General features: G+C 36.2%; 1 protein-coding gene and 1 non-coding gene across 17 annotated transcripts in view; one reads left to right on the top strand and one right to left on the bottom strand.

The window, feature by feature from the left end:
- The window catches only part of TRIP12 (thyroid hormone receptor interactor 12), a 136664-nt gene that overhangs the window by 69986 nt on the left and 41253 nt on the right, over positions 1-25425 (bottom strand). For 9 of the 16 annotated variants that reach the window (XM_054722826.1, XM_028150798.2, XM_028150802.2 and 6 more), the window contains exons 3-4: positions 14188-14310; positions 12376-13178 (exon numbers count right to left, since the gene is read on the bottom strand). In XM_054722826.1, coding sequence (XP_054578801.1) covers positions 12376-13178; positions 14188-14310 — 926 coding nt within the window. The remainder of the gene's footprint in view (positions 1-12375; positions 13179-14187; positions 14311-25425) is intronic. The other 7 variants (XM_054722830.1, XM_008145074.3, XM_028150815.2 and 4 more) reach the window with 2 other exon arrangements.
- Positions 18150-18256, top strand: LOC114232881 (U6 spliceosomal RNA). The gene has a single exon (XR_003618993.2). It is a non-coding gene; the product is annotated as a U6 spliceosomal RNA (small nuclear RNA).

The following is a 25425-nucleotide window of genomic DNA, read 5'->3' as shown; positions in this document are numbered from 1 at the left end:
CACCCATCCTGGTGGCCGGCCCACACTGCAGGTCCAATCTCTGGAGAACGGGCCAGGCACTGATGGACCAGCGCCACCAGCCTCCTGGAAGTCAGCCTTGGGGACCGCTGCTACTTCCCATCTCTAAACAGTCAACAAGGAAGAAACAATATGAAAGCAGCCTCCAGGTGGCTCCCAACAATTGGTGCGAATGTCAACAGGATGGATCTGGATCCTGGGCCAGCAAGGGCGTGCCACCGCCTGCCTGGAAGGCCGATCATGTCCTGGCCCTTCCACCTCCCTTGAGACCCCACCTGTGCACAGATTCGAGCAACGGGTCTCTAGTGTATTTAATAAAGTTGTTTGGAGGGGAAAATTGACCTAACACCTTTATTCAGTGTATGATAATTCTTTTCAAATACATGAATGTTTTTATTCTCCAACTTAATATTAATTTTAATGTGACATTAAAAGATGACCAAGTAGACATCTGTTATATAATGCCCAGGAACCCTATTTCTGAGCTCTCTGCCATCATTTTTTTTTTTTTTTTTTAATTCTCTGGGGAGCTATTTCCTTCCCCTTTTCCACATAGTACTGATGAAACTGTCATTCACAGTATACTCCTACTATATGAGGGACTCAAATTGGCCAGACTATTTCAATCATTTCCAATTACAATTTTACAACCACTGTCCCCTCTCCCCTCCACCTGTGATTCATTCAGGATAGGCATGTGACCCAGAGAGAAATAAGAAACTTCCTTTCAGGCTGATATATAAATGATTGGATTCTTTGGGGGAAGGCTTGGGATGAATAGGATTGTCTTCATTTGAGCACCTGGACCCAAACAAGCCTGAAGCTAGCCAATCTCTTGGCTTTACCAGTATTGTAAGCCGATTTCCATTAATGGTAAGTGAATATCCACCACATAAGCCCAACTCTTCTGACTAAAAGTCATTACTGCATTAAAATTTCTACTCTAGAGTGTCAACCAACTTTAGATTAGGAGTCAAATCCAGATGGCAGCCTGTTTATATATAGCCCACAAACTAAAAATGATTTTTACATTTTTAGAGAGTTAAAATGAAAGAAGACGTGACAAAGACGTATGTGGCCAGCAAAACCTAAAATATTTACTTCATGGACCTTTACAAAAAATGCTTACTGACCTGGACTATGAGTAGAAAAAGAACAGTATAAGCACTCACCTAAATTTTTAAAATCTGTCAAAAAATTTTTAAAAACTTCTCAAAAACAAAATAAAAACTAATCCCTTATGCTTTAAAAAGAGAAAAAAAATACCTGAGCTAAATAATACCTTAGTAATAAAAGTTTTAGCACTAATTTTTCTAGAATATTAAATATCTTGACTTTTTTCTTTACTGTTTTTGTCATATTCCTGCAGATAGTAAATACATCTCTATTTAAAAATGGAGTAGAAAAACCAATGTAAGGTCCATAAACCAATACCCTTAAACAAGAGTAAATGTCCAGAAAAATCACTACAATTCAATTACATATACAGCTGGTCAAGGTATGACTGTGATTGAGCTTTCCCATTTTTTTTTATAAATTAAAGAACACTAGCAATTACTTATGGTATATCCACTTATGTACATGTCAAATTTATTTCAAAGAGTTTTCAGAACCACTCCTTTTCTTTTATAAAAGGAAGGAAAAGAGCACCAAATAACATGACTACTAGCATGCCTGATTTTAGAATCATTTAATAGGGCCATTTTGCTACTAGAAAAATTGGACCCAATAAAAAGAATTAATTAACAATGGGTATAGTCTCAGTAACTAGTTCTTGATTATTCAGCCGGCACAGAATCCTAAGAACCTGGTATAACTTGGACTTGTGTATCTATTTTCAAGTTTATACATCTTTATTAATGGTTACTTTGCTAAAATAAATTCACAAAATAAAAAGTAACCTATTCTATAAAAAGGGTTCTTAGATTTTTATTTTAAAGTCACTTAGTAGCAATAAAAGAAAAATTTTGCAAATGACAATGAGCTAAATCCCAAATGAAATTTTCTAAGCCAAATTTTTATTTCCTAGTCAATGCACAGCAATTTCATGCACTGAGCTGGCAATATGAATTTAAAACATTAGAAATGCGCAAAGATATTCAACTAAGCATTGGTATTGTTTTGAAATGAGAAACTTGAAAAGAGCTAAATCTCCAATAAGAAATGATTAAATAAACATCAGAATAATAAAAACTGCAGGAACACAAAGTTAATGAAGTTGTGAGTAAATTGGCATTTTTTATAATGCTAGTGGGAATTTAAATTCATGTTTCTAGGGACAATTTAAAATATACAAAAATATTTTTAAAAATCGGATTGATGACCTAACAAGGAAATGATATAAATTACAAAGCTATTGTCAATTTTAAAATGTAGAAGAATATAAATTCCCATTAGTTGGGAATGGGCGAAATTAAGGTACATTAAAAATGATAGAATTTATAGTTTTTATATAGGAAAAAGTCTATTAGTAAGAGTTTAAGCAAATAAAGCACTTTGGTTTCTTTATATCTAAAACATGGATACTACTTCATTCTGCTATCATGAGGATGAAAGTTACCAGACCCACAGAAACCAATGCCTAGTGTCACCCAGAACAAGCTCGTACATTTAAAAAATTATATACATAGAAAAGTGCCTGCCTTCTGGGAAAAGACAGAAGATTGAACACAATTCACTTCTGTACTCTCATGAAATGCCACTAAAACAGTATTAAAAGAATCTGAAGTATGGGAAGAATGGAAGAAACTATTATCACAACACAATTTTAGAAGATGAAAAACAGAAATTCCAGATACGTGCAAAAAAAATGAAACTAGATCACCAACTTACGCCCTACACAAAAACAAACTCAAAATGGCTAAAGGTCTTAAATGTAAGACAGGAAACCATAAAAATACTACAAGACTCCATAGGCAGCAAAATAGCAGACACATGTCATAGCAATATCTTTACAGACACAGTTCCTAGGGCAATGGAGACTAAGGAGAAAATAAACAAATTGGACTACATCAAAATAAAAAGCTTCTGCACAGCAAAGGAAACCATCAACAAAACAATAAGAAAGCCCACTGCAAGGGAGAACATATTTGCCAATGATATTTCAGATAAGGGTTTAATCTCCAAAATTTACAAAGAACTCATACAACTTAACAAAAGATAAAAGATCCAATCAAAAAATGGGCAAAGGATCTAAATAGACACTTTTTGAAAAAGGACATACAGAAGACCCAGAGACATATGAAAACATACTCAAAGTCACTAATCATCCGAGAGATGCAAATCAATGAGATACCATCTCACACATGTCAGAATGGCTATCATCAACAAATCAACCAACTACAAGTACTGGCAAGGATGTGGAGAAAAAGGAACCCTCCTGCACTGCAGGTGGGAATGCAGACTGGTGCAGCCACTGTGGAAGACAGTATGGAGTTTCCTCAAAAAGTTAAAAATGGAGCTCCCATTTGACCCAGTAATCCCACTCCTAGGACTATATCCCAAGAAACCAGAAACACCAATCAGAAAGGATATATGCACCCCTATGTTCATAGCAGCACAATTCACCATAGCTAAGATTTGAAAATAGCCTAAGTGCCCATCAGCAGATGAGTGGATTAAAAAACTGTGGCACATCTACACAATGGAATACTATGCCGCTAAAAAAAAGAAGGAACTTTTACCATTTGCAACAGCATGGATGGAACTGGAGAGCATTATGCTAAGAGAAATAAGCCAGTCAGAAAAAGATAAATATCACATCATCTCACTCATATGTGGAATATAATGATCAACATAGTTTGATGAACAAGAACAGATCCAGAGACAAATGGGGGGGGGGGGGGCGGTTAGAGAGCAACCAAAGGACTTGTATGCATGCATATTAGCATAACCAATGGACACAGACACTGGGGCAGTGGGGGCTTGCCCGGGGTAGGAATGGCTGGGGGAGGGGAGGGTCAATTGGGGAAAAAGAAGACATATGGAAAAATTTAGACAATAATAAAAAATAAAAATAAATAAAAAGAGAAATTCTAGTGCTAAATCTCTGGGAAATCCAGAAATCTGAAGGTGGAAAACTAAGATAAACTACCAATTAGAATGATACTGAGAATCCCACAAACGTCAGGAATTGATGGACAAACTTCAAAGTTAAAACTGAAGGTTGGTTGATAGGCTGTTTTATGAAAGATTCCCCAGAATCCCTCCCCCACTTGCATAGCTGCATAACTGTCCCTCTCCTAAGGTAGCAAAACATAAGACCATTACTCCTTAGAAAGTAGAAAGTAAAAAAATTCTCAATTAAAGCACCACACCACCAACTGGGAAGGGGAGGGGTACATAAACAGACACAGTGGGTGACATTATGGAAAAATTCTCAATTAAAGCACCACACCACCAACTGGGAAGGGGAGGGGTACATAAACAGACACAGTGGAAGACATATGTATGGCCTTTTCCCAAGTCTCTTCTCCAGCTTAGCCCCCAGAACTCTAGCAGTTAGGCCTTCACCTCCAGGCAAGAGTCTGAAAGAATCTTTCCTGTGGAATTTTACCAAATAAAAAAGATCTAAAAATAATGATAGAGTCGATTTTAGATTTTTGGTCCCCCTGCACTGAGTATGAGGCAACAAAGAAATCTGAGGAAAATTCTAGTCAAAAACAAACCAAATTTCAAGTACCCCATAAAAAAAACTACATAAGAGGAGTGTACAAGAAAGGAATACTTTCTCATGTCCTCAAAGAAGAAAAGTATCCTATATAATAAAAGCCTAATATGCTAAGTGTCCGGTCATCTGGTCAACCAATCAAAGCGTAATATGCTAATGATATGCTAAGGACACTCAAACGCTTGCTATGACATGCACTGACCACCAGGGGGCAGATGCTCCGACCAGTAGGTTAGCTTGCTGCTGGGGTCCGGCCAATTAAGACTGAGCAAGACGGGCCAGACACACCCCAGAGCCCTCTCGTGGTCCCTCCCCGGCTGGCCAACCTAATGCATTCCTCCCTGACCCCAATCGTGCACTGGTGGGGTCCCTTGGAGAGCCGGTTTCAGCCCGATCCCACAGGCCAGGCTGAGGGACCCCACTGGTGCACAAGTTTGTGCACCAGGCCTCTAGTCCATAATAAAAAAGGAAATGAGAATAAAATAACCTCTTGAAAATTAAAGCAAAATAGCAAACATGAAAAAAAAAAAAAGTCAATAGAAAGTTTGGAAGCATTTGTTGAAATCTCTCAGAAAGTAGAACAAAAAAGGAAAGCAAGTTACGATCAGATCAGAACCTTCCAATAGGACAATCACCAAAAATAATAGATCCAAAGAGAAAAGAAACAATAAGGTGATCAGCCATCCTTGTTTGCCTAAGATTTAGTAGCAATTAAGGCTGAAAATACTGAGTCCAGACCCAAGGAAAAACAAAAATTCTTGTCACTCTAACAGAAATTAAAATAAACCCACAGTTATGACAATATCATGACATTTCTAAATAATGGAGATAAAGATGTGCAAGATTCCAGAAAAATGGGATTCTTCAAAGTTTTGAAAGAAAATTATTTCCAACCCAGAACTGTATATTCAATGGTCAAGCAAATATCAAGGTTATTTATTTTCAGACATTAAAAATCTTCAAAAATTAAAAAGCTTTTTAAATTCTCATAAACCCTTCTTCATAGAAAGCAAGTCAAAGGTATGTCACACCAAAACGAAACAGTAAACCAAGAATGATGTGGAAGCTGGAAAATGTAGAGTGTGAAGAAAATCCTGAGGCTAAAAGCAATGTAACTAGGCATAAAAGAGCAGTCATCCAGAGGCCTCACTTCTTTAGGAACTGAAACAGATACATGTAGACAGCTTGAGAAAAGATTTAGACAGTGGAATAGTTTGGAGGTGAGTTCATACAAAAAAGAAAAGAAAAACAAACTAATAATTAAATACAAGAAAAAAAACAAAAATGTACAAGAAAGGAAAAGTTCCTACATGGCTCTGTAAATAGCATTTATGTGAATCCATACAAACATTGAGCACCATTCATGACTGGGAAAATGAGATGTACAAGTATGAGTTTGGTGGATGAAGAGGTGGTGTAAATTTCCCATAAAGGACATGCAATAGTGCTCACACTGAAAGAAAACAACAACAAGTAGACCTCTTGAGCACATAATTTAGAGACTAAAATAAGAACCAAAATAATCAGCTACAGGGAAGGGCAATGTGGCAGAAAGACTGCTGTTTTTTAATAATAAATCTTATAGAATGACTTTAAAATGCATTTAAGCATTGAAAAAAATTTGAGCAGGATACACACATACAAAGAAAGAGGTAGTCCTAAGTGATCAAATTAAGTGACTATATGTTTTTCTTCATTGTACATTTTGGTATTGTCTGAATTAGTCTTAAATAACATTTTATGAATAGAAGTGTCAAAAACATTACAGAATATAGAAGCTGGAATATAAAAGAACAGTTTTCACTAACTTACATGTAAGTTTAGTAAAGTGTACTTTAGTTAAACTAATTCTTATTCTAATCTGACATACAAAAATACATAGTAGTCTTTTTTTTTTTTTTTTTTGGCAACTCATTTTCTAAAATTTAATATATTTTTAAGAAATCGATGTTGGTAATTTTTCAAAGCAGTTGCATATTAGAACTATTAAAGTTTTAAGTTTAAATTATTTTAACAGCTGCCTTCTAATAGAGAAAATTTTAATATTCAACCCTTTCCTTTTAAGGTTATTACCCAACACCTCGGGAGACTAAAAGATAATTCAACTTTGTAAAATCAGTAGGAATGACCCTACAAGACCCAATTGGGTAAAACCAAGGGTTTAACTTTTAAGTTCTTCTGTCTTGCTCAACTCATTCTTATTTACTCCCCTGATGCTAGAGGTGCAATGCACCATATGTCTCAGACTGTCGGAAAGAGTCCTAAACCAAGAAGAATTACCGTCCCAGAATTGGCATCTGCTTGGGTCTTGGCTAGCTCTAGTAACGGCCACAGACTGCATGCAAGTCACCAAGAGAGTTTGAAACTCAAGATGCAAATAAGCTGGTAACCACTGCTGACTATGTTATTAATAATGTGCACATGATGTCCATTTTAAATAATAGAAGGGAAACTAGTTCTATAAATAGACACACCAGAGTGGAAATATAATACCTTTATAAGTTTTTCTGTAAAAAAAAAAAACAAACTCCACAATTAACCGGATTTTGATCACAAACTATTTCCTATGGCATATTTCTATGCCATCCATCACTTTCTACTATTCAGACATACACACTTTAAAAGTCAATTTACTTCAAAATTAGCTTAATTTAAAAAGGTATATTAGCAAAATATATTTTGAAGCCAAATGAATTATGAAAATATTTTTAAATATTATATTGAAAACATTATAAAAGAGAAACATCATTTGTATCATTATACTGCCCCACTGGTTTTCCATTTATGCTAAATTTTTAAGAATGTCTGTTTGCTTAAGTTAAACACACATAGCAAGATTAATTCCCTAACGCACATTAAAAATTATCACATAAACACTATCCCTTCTAGAGTATTACCTCAACACTTCTATCAATTGATATAGGATGACCTTTGTCCCAGTTATTTTGATCAGCTACAGCTGGAAAGCCATAGGCTTCATGAAGCCCTGAAAGTAGCTGTTTCACTAGTTCCACCACCCCTGGGACAGCCCTAGTTCCTCCCCAGGAAAGCATTTATCAGCCTATAAATGTTGCTGAAACAGGAAAAGTCTCCCTACTTAACTGTTCTAAGTGTGTTCCATGGAACACTGCTATCTCCCAAGGTAATATACCGTATTTTCCGGCGTATAAGACTGGGCGTATAGAAGATTTTCCTGGGTTAAAAAGTCGTCTTATACGCCGGAAAATACGGTCGGTGGTCAGATAAATATATAAAATACTAAGTTAAGCAGAAGTTACTGTAAGATTTCTAACCTGAATCTCCTTTAGTGATATTTGGCCATGGGGAAATGGGTTTCACAAAGCATCATGTAAGTACTGTTATTCCTGCAATTTGGAAAAAATCTACTTTACCATGAAGCTTTACTGACCAATCCTATCTTAGAACTAGAGGCCCGGTGCACAAAATTCGTGCACGGGGGGGGGGGGGGGTGTCCCTCAGCCCAGCCTGCACTGTCTCTAATTTGGAACCCCTCAAGGGATGCCTGACTGCCCGGGCAGTCGGACATCCCTCTCACAATCCAGGACTGCTGGCTCCCAACCACTCGCCTGCCTGCCTGCCTGCCTGCCTGCCTGATTGCCCCTAACTGCTTCTGCCTGCCAGCCTGATCACCCTCTAACCACTCCCCTGCCAGCCTGATCGACGCCTAACTGCTCCCCTGCCGGCCCGATTGCCCCAACTGCCAGCCTGGTCGCCCCTAACTGTCCTCCCCTGCAGGCCTGGTCGCCCCCAACTGCCCTCGCCTGCTGGCCCGGTCACCCCTAACTACCCTCCCTTGCAGGCCTGGTCCCTCCCAAGTGCCCTCCACTGCTGGCCTGATCGCCCACAACTGCCCTCCGCTGCAGGCCATCTTGTGTGTTGGAGTGATGGTCAATTTGCATATTACCCTTTTATTAGATAGGATTATTAGATAGGATGAGACTTTACCTAGGAAATATCACATTCTAATTAACCCTTTGCACTCGCTTGCTTTTTTCTCGATTCCTTTATTCTAATGCTAACCGTGTCAAGTCACACTCGATATCCGAGTGCAAAAGGTTCACAGAGTCTTAAAAGAAGAAGAAAACAAATAATCTACCCAATTTGAAATGCTCTATATCGCACAAAGTGTAGGTCCAATCCACTTTTTAGGTAATTTACAGATTTTGTTTCCCTGGAAGTTACTAATCAGAAATCTCAACTTCTATCCATTGTATCTAATTCTGTCCCCTGGATTAATGTTTTAAGGGAAAAAAATCCGAATGCATACAAAAGCACTTCAAATATGTTGCAATACCTCTCATGCACCATTATTTGTTTATATGTTGCTTTAATTTTGTAAAACTCTTTTCAAATACATTCTATTATTTATGCTTCACAAAAATGAATATTACCACTTTTCAAGTAAGATTAGGGATTAGGTTGCCAATGATTTGTCCAGCCTCACAAAACTAGGAGATAACAGAACGTCAAATCGGGGTCTTCCAAATCTAAGGAGAGAGACATTTAAAACTGACAAATGATAAGTATTTATTAATCCTTCATTCTCAAAACACTACTCTGAATATGTTTTCTCTCTTAAGATTCTCAACTTCAGCTGTGCATCCTAAATTTAGTGATGCAATTTATGTACTAAGCACTATGTTCATATATTTATTCTTCAAATAGCTATGCTGCCTATTTTACAATGAGAAGGTTACAAACTCTGCATAGTCACCAGGTGATAAAATGGCAGAACTAGGTTTAAACTCAGGATTTTTAGCTCTATATTAAGAGCTCTCTGTCCCCAAAATACCATTACTTGAAACCCAGAGATTCCCCTAAGATACCACACATTGCCCCTATGGTCTTACATAAAATTACCATGTACTGCCAATTATCTTGCAGTACTGCTTCTTACATTAACTCTTTCCTAACTGACACATTCAATCGTGCCTAAAATTCACCCTGCCCATCTGACTTCAGGAAACCTCCCTAAGATTTAGCTCACCCAATTTCCTCAATCCTTTGAGTCCTATTCATATGGCCTGGGTTTAATCCTTTCCTCTATCACTTCTTAGTTCTGTGTCCATTGATTAGTAATTTGACAAATGACACTGAGTTGCCTTACCTATAAGAAGGGAATAATAGTACCTGCCACACAGGGAAGATGAGGAGTAAATGAGATGATTCATGTAAAGTATTTAAAAGTTGTCAGACACTTGTAATCACATTAAATATTTCCTATTATTTTTAGAATGTTTTTCACTTATTTGAAAAGAAGCAAATAAGTAGTAAATGGGATGATATGAATCCCTGGTTCACACGGTATTCATTCCTAAAGATTAATCAATACGAGTAAAGAAGAATCAGATAAAATCTTATCTCCTCTGAGATCTTAACATTTCTTAATGATCCAAAGATGCTGCAAACATGGAGAACTAACATGGGTGAAAAATAAATGGCACAGCAAGGAAAGTAACAGCTTCAAAGTCACACATTCTGCCTTCGAATCCTAACTCTGTCACTTAAAATATGTAACCCAGGCAAGTTATTTCATCTTCTTGGAATAAATTTTCATTAATAAGTATCACCAAGCATTACTTTTTAAAATTAATCATGACGGCATATGTAAAATACCTGGGACTTACTAGAAGCTAAACACATACTTGTTCCCTTCTCTTGTTTCAACAGGTTAGACTATTAATTAGAACTTAGAACTAGGACAGTGGCAGTGAAAATGTACAAGCTTTATTAGAGACCACAGAACACACAGATTTTTAATCTACCAAGTCAGTTTGTGACCATGTGTGGAGTTAAGACTATCTAGACTGGTTTTATTATGGCACACGGGCAGTGTCAAAACAGAGTGCTTCCTGACTGATAGCAACTTCACAATCAAGGAAATACAATGATCAGCCACTGGTAGGGTTGAGCTTCCTTTTAAAAATCATGTTAAGAAAGTTCTCCCTAAAACAAGAAAGCTGGTCACTGAGAAGAATCAACATGATACTCAACAACAATCTGCTCTCACCCAGGCCTGGACCCTTCTAGAAATAAAAGTTGAAAAAGATGAGCTCTTCAAGTGAAGCAGACTGGATGACAGGAAGGTGAGGAGTGAATCCCATGAAACTCACTGTAAACTCAGCCTGGCCCATTGTCTATTAAGATCACAGAGGCACTACAATGAGGACATGACCATACACAGACACACACGCAAACACAGATAGATGCACACATGCTTCTACTTAAAAGCAGAGAGGGAAGAGGTATAAAAGCCGAGATAACAGCAATTGTCAAGAAAACCTTGGTAGGCCCAATGGACAGTTGCCCGGGAGTCCCTTTTTAACTCAGCCCTTTATTTCCTTTTGACTTCAAGATACTAATCTTGATCTTAATCCAACGCTTGTACCTTCAAATTCAAAAGGTTTAATACAGATGAAAAACAAAATTCTACAATCTAAGAGAAAAAGATGTTACTTACCTTCACAATAACCCTATGATACAGGTTAAACATAAGATTTTATTTTGTACCTACTACTATTCATATCAAAGTTTAGGTAATAATGAATCAACTGAAAGTAGTCATAGATTGTAGGGTTAAACAGAGCTAACATTTAGTTCTAATTCAATATTAGATTAGGCCGATTCAGTGCTAGCTAAACTATGAGAAGAGTACTAGTAGACACTATATAAAATTTTCTAGTAACCAAGAAAAAAATCCAGCCCTATGAAAATGTGGATCTGAAATTTTCTGACAGCTCAAAAAAAGAAAAGATGGTCAAAACTAAGCTTCTGGTTAAATATTACAAAAATTAAATGCTTAAAAATTGTAGATAAGCACAGTATTATTCTCTGTGTGTTTTTTAGATTTCACAAAATACAAAAAACAAACAAACAAACAAACAAAAAAAGAAACACACACCACTGTAGCATTACAGCAAATGCATAACTGAAAAGGTTCATCAACAGTTCTAATGAAACGAACATCTGGCTTCCTGAAGACTTTTGGGAAAAAAAGAGAGGAAGAACATACCTCAAGATCCCTTTCTCCCATCTAGTTTGATCTTTACTTGAATATATTATTCTCAAACATTAGTTCTTTTTACTCCAATATAAGTTTCAAAAGAGCAATATTCTTTCCCATTTACTTAGGACCCAGAGCCTCAGTGCATGAAAATAATAAGTATTCACCTTTAGACTAAACTTATTCAAGGCCATAAAATATTACATGTGAATGAAGTTTAATTATATGGTGCATTTATTCTAATAACTTAACTCAATATTTCCATACATCAAGAATGTACAATACCAAAACAAAACAAAACAAAAAAAAAAACACATTTGATGCCTAATCCTGGTCAATAGCAACTCATAACTAGAATAATTTTGTGTTTGGTTATAGAAGAAAATGCAACTTGATGTCTCACCCTGATATTAGTAAATAAGTAGCAGATGCATAAAGATACAGACACTAAAACATGGTTAATAAGTCAGCATTCGTTATTTGTCTGGATAAAATTAAAAGTGGTATCAATTATTATGTACTGTTGTGTAGATACAGGTACAGTAATAAATGTAAGACTGCCTCAGACTAGAAAACAAAATACCTGGCTCTCTTGAAAGCATGATCACTTTGACAAACCAAGAGAAATTTTCTTAATTAAAAAAAGCTCTTTCCGTAAACTTACTTGCTAATTTGGCCTGTAATCCAGAAGGTCCAGGTTTTGATGTCTCTGACTTAGAAGACCCTGGAAGAGACAGTTTTGTTTTAGGAAGGCTAACTTTAGGGCTGAAACGCGCAGCCCAATCAAATTTTGAAGAGCCACCAGTTTTACTCTGTTCCTTTTCCCTGCTACTTCTTCTGGGACTGGGACTGGATGCTGAACGGGAACGCCTGGTCTTGTTCTGGTCTTTTCCTTGTTTCACCCTGGCACCTGGTGGTACAGTAGAGGAGGCCGAGGCTACAGCAGAAGATGAGGAGGAAGTAGAGGCAGCAGAAGAAGAATCAGTGATGGTGCTACACCCAGCTTTGGCTGAGGCGGCTGATTTTGAAGCCAGCTTGGTAGGTTTTGCAGATCTCTCTTCTGCACCAGTTGACTCAGACACAGAACCACTCTTTATACAAGAACTGTCTGTCCTCTTTCTTTTCTGACTCCGTGAACTACCAGTGGCCCCACTCTTTCTGGTATGAGCCTTGCTTGTTGATGGCAATTGTGCAGATTTCAGTTGTTGCTCCTGGTCTAAATGTCTCTTTTTTGACTTACTATGTGACTTATTTGTTTCTGAGAGCGATTCAGAATGCTGAAGTGCTTTTGGTTTTTTTGCAGAGCTAGGAGAATTGGTCCTGTTGTAGTCTGGACTAGCACTGCGTTTCACTCCTCGAGAATTGTCTTTCTTAGGCACCTGCCCCGTTTTTTGCCTTTCTGAAGTATTGGCTCTGTCTGGATCCTCTGGTTGTGGAACTATGACAGCAGATGATGAACTGCAGCTTCTAAGAGGTTAGATAAGAAGAGAGTTAATATCAGCCTGCCATCATTAAACCTGTCATATAATATTTATTAAATTCTCAAATCTGTGGAAACAAGTGCTAAAAAAAAAAAAAAAAAAAAAAATCACAAAATTTTTTCTAAGTCCAGTAATAAACATAGCTTTTCCAATGGTTCAAAATTGGGGGGAAAAAAATCGAGCTTAACTTGGGATTGTAAAAGTATTAAAAGATCAGGTTAATTCTCTAGCCCAAAGATTACTGACACTAACACTCCTAATCACAAAACAAGAACTGAGATTACAAGAAAAAGAATGCTTTTTCAGAACCAGTTGGAACTAGAATATTGATGCTCTATTTACAAAGAAAACTTTATTCAAGCTTAAAATAAGCAAGCATTAAATTACAAGTTGTTGTATTATAGAATCACCAAATCTTTATAGTTACATTTCATTGAAAGGTTCCTACCAATTAGCTCTTAAGAAATCATTGAACTATGCGTGGGGAGGGGTGTGGGATGGGAATGGGGGGATGAGGACAAATATGTGATACCTTAATCAATAAAGCAATTCAAAAAAAAGTCAATGTATAATTGAGTTTTAATTTTAATGTGGAAATGGGCATTATCTTTAAGTTTGTACCTTACAATAAATTTTACAATAAAATTTGCTATATCAAAACTAAAAAAAATAAAATAAAAAAATAAAAATAAATCATTGACCTATAGCTCTAACAATTAAAAACTAAGGTAACACAATGCATTTCAGAAGCTTATAATGGTTTGTTAAGAAAAAGGGGAACCTCCTCTCTCACTCTAAGCAAGAAAAAGTGCATTGTCTAGCATCGGCATCACTGCAAAGTTAATGAAAAAAACATTAATGCAAAAGTTATACCTAGAGAATAATGAAATATATATCATAACATTTTGGCATAACCTAGTAAGTTTTAATATTATGCAATGATTCATAGGCAAATAATTCTGCTTTGAAAATGTATAAGCCATGTGAAGATTTACCTTTTAGAAAGGTGTCCCCTTGACAGTTCAGTAGTATTAGACTGCACTTTGGGTGCCTTAGAATTAGATTTTCTACTCTCAGGAGGGCTATATCCCTTATGTTTTGCCTGCCCTAAATGTGACCTGTCAGCAGAAAATCAAAACAGAAATCTATCAGGAAAATGAGATGCAAATATAATAGTGAAAGTCAAATTATTTTTTCAAAAAAAATCCTCCCAATTTTTCATTATTGACCCTATCTCTTTCCCAAATATTTATACTATTAAATTATTATTCTATCAAATAATTTATCAAAAAAACTGCCTTTTAGTACCAACTCCCTGAATACTCAAAAGTTAAGATTTTTTATTACCAGCTGTCATAAATGCATAGCAATATTATAGTTGCTTAAGCCATAATCAATTTTTCAGCAATTTTACTGTAGACATTCAAATATGCTCAATTTTTAAAAAGCAAACCCAGATTTTAGATCTAAACACTACTTTTAATAGCCAATGTAACTTTAATAGCTTAAAGGTTTATAGAAATGGTAATCTGTGATCCCTACAATGTTACTGATATCCAATTTGTGGACTATAACATAGATTATCACATAACTGCATAAGATTAAATCAATTCTCAAGCTGATTTTACACAGAAAATTATTAGAAGCAACTAAAGAGTAAATAAACTTAGCAGATATCACTATTGATTTCATGTAAGAATTTAAAGCACTTACCAACAGAAAGTACACCCAAAACTAAATCTGAGTAAGAGATAAAGAATTTACAACAGCCCACCCACGGTGTGGCTCAGTGGTGGAATGTCAACCCATGAACCAGGTGGTCAGGGTTTGATTTCCCAGTCAGGGCACATGCCCAGGTTGCAGGTTTGATCCCCAGTAAGGGGTGTGCAGGAGGCAGCAGATCAATGATTCTCATAATTGATGTTTCTATCACTCTCTCTCCCTCTATTAAATAAAATAAAAATATTTTTTAATAAAAAACAGGGGGGGAAAAAGCATTTGTAACAAAATAATCCAAACGCATTCAAAATATTCCATCACTGATAAATGATTGAGTTATACAGGGTAGGACAAAAGAGGTTTACAGTTACGCACACAGGAAACAGAATGTATTAGTGTGTTATTGTTTCTTAATGATTGTATTATTTTCCACACAAAAAAACTCTAAATTTCCTTTTGCCCCACCCTGTATCCTATCTAATAAAAGAGTAATATGCAAATTGACTGCACCTCCACTACACCCACAGGCCACGCCCACAGCCAATCAGGAGTGAGTATGCAAATTAACCCAATCAAGATGGCTGCAGCCATGGAGAGAGCAGGAGGCTTGGGTTTCCCCAGCAATGAAGGAAGCCAAGCTTTCTACCTGCCCTGGCCGCCCTAGGCCTCCACTCAAGGCTACAAAGTTTCAATTATAGAAGATAAATAAATCCCAACAAAAATGACAGCAACCACAGAGTTGGAGAGAGCAGGAGGCTTGAGTTGCCCCCGGTGATGGAGGAAGCCACGCTCCCGCAGCCCTGGCCTGCCTTGGCCTCCGCTTAAGGCTACCAAGTTTCAATTATAGAAGATAAATAAATCCCAACAAAAATGGCTGCGGCCACAGAGCAAGCAGGAGGCTTGGCTCCGCTCAAGGCTACAAAGTTTCAATTATAGAAGATACATAAATCCCAGATACCAGGGCCTCCACTTGAGTCACTGGGGGGCGTGGCAAACCTGCAAACCACCACAGGCCCCTCACCCAGGACACCCCACGCCCCAAGGGAACCCCCACCCTGATCCAGGACACCCTTCAGGGCAAACCAGCCAGCCCCCACCCATGCACCAGGCCTCTATCCTATCTAATAAAAGAATAATATGCAAATTGACCATCACTCCAACACACAAGATGGCTGCCCCCATGTGGTCAAAGATGACTGCCCCCATGTGGACACAAGATGGCCAGCAGGGGAGGGCAGTTGGGAGGGACCAGGCCTGCAAGGGAGGGCAGTTAGGAGTGACCAGGCCAGCAGAGGAAGGAAGTTGGGGGTGACCGGGCCTGCAGGGAAGGGCAGTTGGGGGCAATAGGGCTGGCAGGGGAGCAGTTAGGCATCAATCAGGCTGGCAGGGGAGTGGTTAGGGGGTGATCAGGCTGGCAGGCAGAAGTGGTTAGGGGCAATCAGGCAGGCAGGCAGGCAGGCGAGCAGTTGGGAGCCAGCAGTCCTGGATTGTGAGAGGGATGTCCGACTGCCCATTTAGGCCCGATCCAACCGTGATCGGGCCTAAACAGGCAGTCAGACATCACTCGAGGGGTCCCAGATTGGAGAGGGTGCAGGCTAGGCTGAGGGACACACCCCCCATGCACGAATTTCGTGCACCGGGCCTTTAGTTTATAATAATAAACCAAAATCCTTATGTCAGCATTATTCTAAGAGCAAGTTTGAGGGACATAAAGAGTTTTCAGTTGTCAGTTTTTTAGACCCTGGCAATAGTTACATCAAACTTATTAAGCAAAGGAAGCATGCATTAATATATACCCAGAAAAGCTGGTGCTATAGAGGTGAAATATTAACATAGCAGATGCAATTTATGTAATTCACAACCAACATCCATGTAAATAATATAAATAACATAAAGAACATATTCTAATGAGAATAATAGTGTTTCATTAAACACTATTTACAGTGTTTAAAAAAAATTTTTTAAAGGCTTTCATTCTGAACATAATCTGAAAGGAGCTTAGACATAAGTCACTGAAAACCTCACACAAAAAATTCTAATTGAATCTGTAAGGGTGCCATACAGTTCTTAATATATCATACAAGTTCCACCATCTCTTCAAGAAGATTTAGATCTAAGGTTTCTCATCTCAGTATTTTTTTTTTTCTTTCATTTTTTCCAGAATTCAATACTGGATTCTTGAAAGAATATATGAAACTTAGCTTGTCAATGAAAGGAAGTATTTCTTGGATCCATAATATTATTTCATTCTTAAGGTTCTAATCTATGACAGAATATAGATCAACTTATTAAAAACTCTAGATTAGTTTTACAAGTGTCTTAGTCTTTACTTTAGGAATGAATTTTTTTTCAAAGTATATATTTTCCCTGTGTATAGCTAACTGAACCTTGTAAGACTTTGATAGACTGTGATTTACTCTTTATTTTTCCTAGATATTATTCCGAAATGTTGCTCTATCCCATGAGTTTCTTATTAGAGATTTAATATCTAGGAACTGCTTTTGTCTTTATTATATTTCTAGTAATATACCCAAGAGTTCTTTTTTTCTTTTTTTTTTTAAGAAAGAGATTGAGAAAATTTTCAAATAATTTCAGTTATTTTTTTAAAAGGAAGGTATAATGTTCCATTTTCAGGGTATACAATTTATTTATTTTTTATTTTTTTAAAATATATTTTATTGATTTTTTACAGAGAGGAAGGGAGAGGAATAGAGAGTCAGAAACATCGATGAGAGAGAAACATCGATCAGCTGCCTCCTGCACACCCCCTACTGGGGATGTGCCCGCAACCAAGGCACATGCCCTTGACCGGAATCGAACCTGGGACCCCTCAGTCCGCAGGCCAACGCTCTATCAACTGAGCCAAACCGGTTTCGGCAAGGGTATACAATTTAATATCCATGGGACAACATGTCATTCAGGTTAACCACACATCCTTATTTTCATAAAGTTTGTTAGGAGGTCAATTTAATTGAATCACAATTTCTACTTCAGTTATAAAATTTAAAATATTCCTTGATATATTTTTATTTTAAGTCATATTAATATAAAACAAAACATTATCACCCTTGCTGGCTGGAGCTCAGTTGGGCGTTTTCCCAATATACCAAGGTTGTAGGTTCGATCTCAGTCAGGACACATACAAGACTAAGCTAAAGAATACATAAATAAGTAGAATAACAAGTTGATGTTTCTCTCTCTCAAATCATTAAATACAAAATTAAAAAACAAAACAAAAGTGCTCGCTTCGGCAGCACATATACTAAAATTGGAACGATACAGAGAAGATTAGCATGGCCCCTGCGCAAGGATGACATGCAAATTCGTGAAGCGTTCCATATTTTAAAAAAAACAACAAAAAAAAACCCCAAAAACAAAAATGCTATCCATTCAAAGCTAGGCAATTTCATAATAATGTATAGACAGTTAAATATGCAAATGTCAATGCTAAAAAATAGTCATAGTATATCCCTAATATATCTCAAAAATAATATTCATTTTCTTTATCAACAGAAATTGACCAGCATCAACCTAACGCTGATTCTAATAGAGGCAGTAGTTCCCCTGTCTTTAACACAAATAAATTGTTCTCTGGTCTTAAAACACATCTAACTATATATTCATCCAAATCTCTTTCTGCATTTTTCATGTTCTTACTAACAAGCTATTTCAATGAACTAAAGAATTTAGCAGGTAAACCCTCAATATCAGAATACCAAAAAAAAAAAAAAAAAAAAGCTAGTGCAGGAGGCAACCAACTGATGTGTTTCTCTCACATCAATGTTTCTCTGTCTTTCCCTCTCTCTTTCACTCTCCCTAAAAATCAACGGGAAAATATCCTCGGGTGAAGATTAACAAAAAAAACAACAACAACAAAAAGTGAGACATTCTGAGGAGTCGTTAAAAATATATCTTACAATATTATAAAATACTGATCATTATTACTGTCCTGCCTATTGTTTAGCACAGTCTTAATACATTTTCTTTAAAGAAACAGTAAATACTTTCAGCTTTGTGGGAGATACTATGTACCAAAAAAAAAAGTATAAACAATACACAAGTAAATGGACATGGCACCTTCCTCTCAAATTCATTTATAAACAGACAGTAGGCTGGATTTGGCCCAGGAGTCATAGTTTCCCAACCCTTGGCTTACCACAAGAGGCAGAGGCAAGCAGATGGAACCTTAAAGTAACAATATGGAGCCTTCCAAAGTGGGGCTCTATTTTATTAAACCCATTTGTAAATTATTAATGCTCAAAATGCTGTAAAGTAAATCTCCATAAAATAATAATGCCCGATCTAGAATAGCCAATTACAATATCACAGTATTCAGCATTACATGAACTTCGATGCCTCCTTTTAGCTTATTTTACCAACTCTCATTTATCAAAACTTAATGCTAAACATTGTTATTTAAATGTATAATCTGTTTAAGATCCAGTAAAATTTACATCCACTATGAATCAAATTTGCCAGAACAGCACAGTACAATTCATGACAAACTCATTTAGTTGCACAAGAATGAGTCCATCTAGTAAATTATAGCCCAAGGTCAGGTGGGTGGACGGGTGTGTGTGGGGGGGGTGTGGTTCAGGAAATTCTATATGGTCATTGCATGGGGGTTCCTTAAAAAAACTCATGTTCTGAAAAGTCACCCACTAAAAATAACTAGGCTAAATGGTAAAAATAAGATTGGACACAGACTACTCAAACCTATGTTATTTTCATAAGTCCCAACAAAAACATCATCAATTTTAATAAAATGTTAAATCTCTACTAACATTTGCACCAATAATCACAGTTGGTCTACTCTTTGGAGTCTTATTTTTGTACTTTCTCCTGTAAGGGTAAACTTTCAAAGATGTTTTCTTTTAAAACCAGCTTCAACAAAATTAAAAATACATTTCTGGGGAGGCTTTCTTTTTTGACATTTTCTTTCTTTATAAATACAGGGATAAATGTTTTTGAGCTTTCTGAAAGTGTTTAAAATAGTGCAAAGTACAGTGGTTCTGCAAATCACTGACTAGCTTTTTCTTGCACTAAATGATTTCTTCAAAGCATTTCTGCAATATTTTCAGATTTTTCCTAAGATGTTTATAGATTACCAAATATTTTTCTTTAATTCAAAAGTCTACATACATTTCAGTTCATATATTCACACTGTAGGGAAAGCTGTCTGTGAACCAACAGTACCTCCATGTTATAGTGACATTTTCCTATTCACCAATTGTATGTGGGCTCACTCACATTAAAAAACCCCACATTACTACAGAACAGACTATAATAAATTCTGGGTTATTTGCTTTCAAGATTAACTTCAATTGAAAACAAGTTTCAAATGTCATTGGTTCACTTTTAGGCAAATCATAGTGAATGACCCTTTTCATATTTTAATTTACTTTTACAGGTATTTAGTAAAATCCTTGACAGTTCAAACTATTAAAAAACATTTCTAATTTAGAGGACATCTAAAAGAGGCCAGTTAGTTGATTAGAGCATCGTCCTATAGGCCAAAAGGCTGAGGGTTCAATTCCTGGTCCAGGCACATACAAGAGGCAACCAATTGATGTTAGTTTTTCTCTCTTTCTAGTCCTCAAAATATCAATATCCTTGGGTGAGAATAAAAAAAAAAAAAAAAAAGTGGGGGGGCATAGGGAAAATGAGAAAAGTGGCTAGTAACAAGTAGTTAATTCCTTATATTACAAGTCTTAAATTATATTTGAAATTAATTTCTATTCCAGATATATTCACAACTCAAGTACAACTACATATTACCAAATACAAATTATTTGGAGCTTAATTACATCTTCAAATTTGTCTTATAATCTAATGTGCTCAACTTCCAAATAGAGAAAAGCAATCACTATTCCTTCTTAGACCACCACAACCACATACTATTTAACACTACACTATAAATCTTGCCTCGCAGACCCAAGACTTGATGGGACAGAATAACCTTCTAAGCATTACCAAGGCAGCATTGAACACCAACAACTTATGATCCAAGCAAGAAGTGACACAGAAAATGAGTAATCAAATCTAAATTCTGGTAGTAACTAATGATTTCACACATTAAGTAGAGAAGAATATAACTGATGTACAATCTGCTTCACAACTGCTTCTTCAGCCTTCAGAGCCCAAATCAATGAGATCGTCTTCTAGAAATGTTTCTCACCCTACTCTAACAATCACCTACATGCCCATTTTCCCTACTGAGTTGAAACTGCTTGTAACAAAGGCTATTCTACTCTCATTTTTATAACTACCATCTAGCACAGTGCTTACTAGCATAGTGTTCAACAAATAGATAAATACAATCTTATACTGGGTCTGTATTACATTATGGTAAGACTCAACTCTAAAGCCAAAGGAGGCTTTATTAAAATAATGCAAAAAAATAAATAAATAAAATAATGCATGGATATATCTAGAATCAAAACAGCGAAATAAGCCTAACGAAGGCAAAAGTCAACACAGCTCTGAAGAACTAAGGAACTGAAATTTGTCAGAACTTTCATACTCCCTTAGATTTGCTTTTCTCTGCCTGTCCACCTTCTTCCATAAGACAGGAGATATGCAGTTGGCAATTTCAGATTCATATCTTCCCTTTGCTACCAGAATGGAAAAAGTTTCCAGTTTTTCCCAGCTTGGATCATGTGATCACCCTAGTCCCATCACTGAGCTTAGAAAGATGGGAGACAACAGATTCTTCCAGCTCTAGCCAAAGAGTAGGCAATGGGTAGCCAGGAACAGAGTAAAGTCATGTTGAAAAAGAATAACTGCCATTCGAAATGCATTCAATGAAGAATTGAGGGGGATCATTCCACAAAGAGGGTTACTATTATAAGAAGAGGGGCTACTATCTGCTAAACAAATTAAAAGTTCAGTTCACCTATATACTGGTACAAAGGGAGATTAACATTTGGAAACTTACTAGTACAAAGGCATCAAAAAGTATTCTCACTCAGATATCACTCCTTAAATCTGTTTTCCCTATGTTTAAAACCTCATTACTATAGAAGTAACATGCAATTTTTTAATGCAATTTTTCCTTATAAAATTAAATTAGCAGGAATATGCAAAATGAAGATAACATAAACAGAATAGTGAGAAAAAGCATTCTTTTTCCTGATGGTAGATTGAAGAAAAAAAATTGTATGTAAAACAAATTAACTATAAAAACTCCTTGACCAAAGAAATTTCATGTCAGGGAATCTACCTTCTTAAGAGATACCTGAAATACAAACATTTAAGCATAAGCAAAAACTTTTCCCACTGCAACCATCTACCTATCCAAAAACTGTAATCATGGAAAATATTTATACTGTGACAATTTGTAAACAATTAACTAAAAAATTCACAACATGAGAAAATGTTTATTAGAATATGGACTTTTTAAAAAAGCAATATCCAAAACTATGTTTAAAGTAATCACCTACATGCTAAATTGCATTTTCCAGAGATAAAAATCAAAATGTTAACATAGACTTATCTCTGGATAATATGTATTTTCTTTGTGCATTTTTCTGTATCTCATACACCTTTGAAGCAAAATATAAATCTGCTTCTTTCTATACAATTAATGCTGGCTAAAAGTTTCACTGTTCTGACATTAACAAAAAGCTGTAACTTACAAATCTCATAACTGAGTTTTTACTCAGTAATAATTTAAAATTACAGACAAATTTTTTAATGGGGGAGTGGAAATGTATTGTATCACATCATTAAAAAATTTGAGATTACAATAAAGCAAAAAAATGGAACCATAACAGAACTGAGAAGAAAATTTTACTTTTGGGATGGAGAAGGCAAAGGAAGATAAGAAACAAAGAGTTGACAGACTTGATTATCTAATTTTTAAAACTTCTATAAATTAAGCTATAATAAGTAATAAACTAGAAAAAGTATTTGCCCATGTCAATAAGTTGATACCCTTTCTATAAATGGCTCTAATAAAAGAACAAGCAGGATTAAAACAGACAAAGGACAGTAACAGACAACTCATGATATAAGTAAAAATGGCCAACATGTGGGAAGATCTTCAACTCTATAGTAACCAAGGAAATGGGAGCTTTAACCGAAATAATCCTTTTTGCCACAAACTTTATTAAAAATGGTATGCTGTTTTGATTAAGATATAGAGAAATAGGCACTCTCAAAAAGTGTAGAAGTATAAATTGGTTCACAATAAAAATAAAAGACTAAGCAGTCTGATCTTTGTGAAAGACAAGTTAGCTATTTGTTAAGCTTCAGAATATTCATATCCTTAGGTTCTGTAAACCCATTTACGTAATTTCACTTGATGAAATCAGAGCCATAGTCAAATGGGATAGGCACAGCAATGTATTTCACAGGAAAAAATTGGGGTGCGGAGAGGGCAGTGGGGGGGTGGGGGGAGAAAAAACCAGAAGCCCAAATTTAAATCATCGGCTTTCATATCACAGAAAATCATGGAGTAAAGATAGACACCCGAAACCTGCAGAATTGTGTTAACCAGTGTCACCCCAATAAATTCAATAAAAAGGAATAAACAAGTAAGAGTAGACATACTGAACACCATTATCTCTGGGTGGTCAAATTAAATTTATTTTCTTAATTTTCCTGAAGCTTCTCAATTTTCCGTTCTTAACATGCTATGTTTGTATAAAAAAAATATATCAAAGAAGAAACTTATCACTATAGCAATCTTAACCAAAGTTGCTATAAAATTGAATTCAATCCCACCACTGCCATTTGAGAAAAACAAGAAAAAGCACATGATACAATGAAAATGCTACTGCATGGCCAAGAGGGAGGAGGAACCTACAAATACCTGTACTAGAAGTGGAAAAGGCTAGAAGTATCCCTGAGAGCAAGCCAACAGAGAAGCAGTGGAAGGGAGTGATTTCCTAAAGAAAAAGAGAACAGAAAAGAGAGGAACAGATCAGCTATAGCCCAAAAAATTAAGGAAAAAAAGGAAAAGAAAAAATGATAGAAGAGGAGTAAGATGTCTAGTTCAATTACGGAAAGAAATGAGGGATGGGTGAAAAAGAGCAGAGGGAATAATCAGGAGATTAATATATCCCAAAGATCCAACTTTCTTTTATCTTAATGATGAAAAACTCTTCTACTAAAAAAAAGTAATTGACCTTGATTTGCAGGAAGGGCAGGTGAGGTCACAGGAAGAAAACTACAAAAAGAAGACACCTTAATGCAAGTTTGGAAGAAAACAGAGTGCATCAAAAATAAATGAATCAAAAAAATTCTACCAGGGAAAAACTGCAACTTAACTTTTAAACTGGATAAGTTAATACTCTTCAATTATAATTTCTTCATACCCTCCTCTAAGGCAGTGGTTCTCAACCTTTCTAATGCCGCGACCCTTTAATACAGTTCCTCATGTTGTGGTGACCCCCCAACCATAAAATTATTTTCGTTGCTACTTTATAACTGCAATTTTGCTACTGTTAATGAATCGTAATGTAAGTATCTGTGTTTTCCGATGGTCTTAGGTGACCATGCTAGCGGTTCTCAACCTGTGGGTCACGACTCAAGCAAAAGACTCAAGCTGTCCAAGAAGGCACAATGAATTCTAATTTGCATTCTTAGTCAACTGAAAAAATTTTTGGCTAAATATCTAAATTTCTATACCCTGATCATTATTTTATCAATTGAAAAATATGTATATTCAGTTATTACTAAACTAGAGGCCCATTGCAGGAAGATTCCTGCAAGAATAGGGCTTCCTGCAGCCTGAGCGAAGCAGAGAAGGGATCAAAGCCCGCCGAGGTAGGCTTCCCTCCCGTCTCCGCTGCCTCGCTCCCTCCCTTCTCCGCTGCTTAGCTCCCTTCTGCAGCGCTTGGCTTCCTTCTACGCTGTCTTCAGTCTTCGCTCCGTGCCTGCGTATGCAAATTAGCTGCCACCTTTGTTGGGTTCATTTGCACACTCGCTCCTGATTGGCTGGTGGGCGTAGCAGAGGGAAGGTCAATTTGCATGTTTCTCTTTTATTAGTGTAGATTATGGTATAGCCACACAACTGAACATAAAGACTTTAACAGTCATGTTTTTAAAAAATGTTTAAAGATATAGGAAATGATATATATATAACAGGTTTTTAAAAAGTGAATAGGCCCTCTTTTGTGTAGTATTTTTGTGGGGAAGTGTTTTTTGAAGACATATAAAGGTTGAAATTGTGAAAAACTGAAATGGTCTACATTATTGAAAGAGGGAATGCTAAAGCCATAAAAACCCTAAATTATACTCTGCTTTATATTCTTTGGCATGTTTTCTGACATTCCAAAGATTTCTCATGAAATGCCCAGGAATTCACAATTCAAAGAAAACGCATTTTAAAATGTATTCTTTTCCTTCACAATTGAGCTTATTGACTTAAAGCACGTCAACTATAGTGAAAGATGTCATTCTATAAATTTAATTGAGTTTCATTTTGATTACAATTTTGTTATGTAAACCAACATATCTTTAAACACTAGTATTAACCACTTCCATTTGTTTCAGGCTCCTATTTTTAA

Source organism: Eptesicus fuscus, chromosome 11 (genome assembly GCF_027574615.1).
Source record: "Eptesicus fuscus isolate TK198812 chromosome 11, DD_ASM_mEF_20220401, whole genome shotgun sequence".
Taxonomy (NCBI): Eukaryota; Metazoa; Chordata; class Mammalia; order Chiroptera; family Vespertilionidae; genus Eptesicus; species Eptesicus fuscus.
Note: the sequence above shows the minus strand (reverse complement) of the source record. Positions and strands in the feature narration are given on the sequence as shown.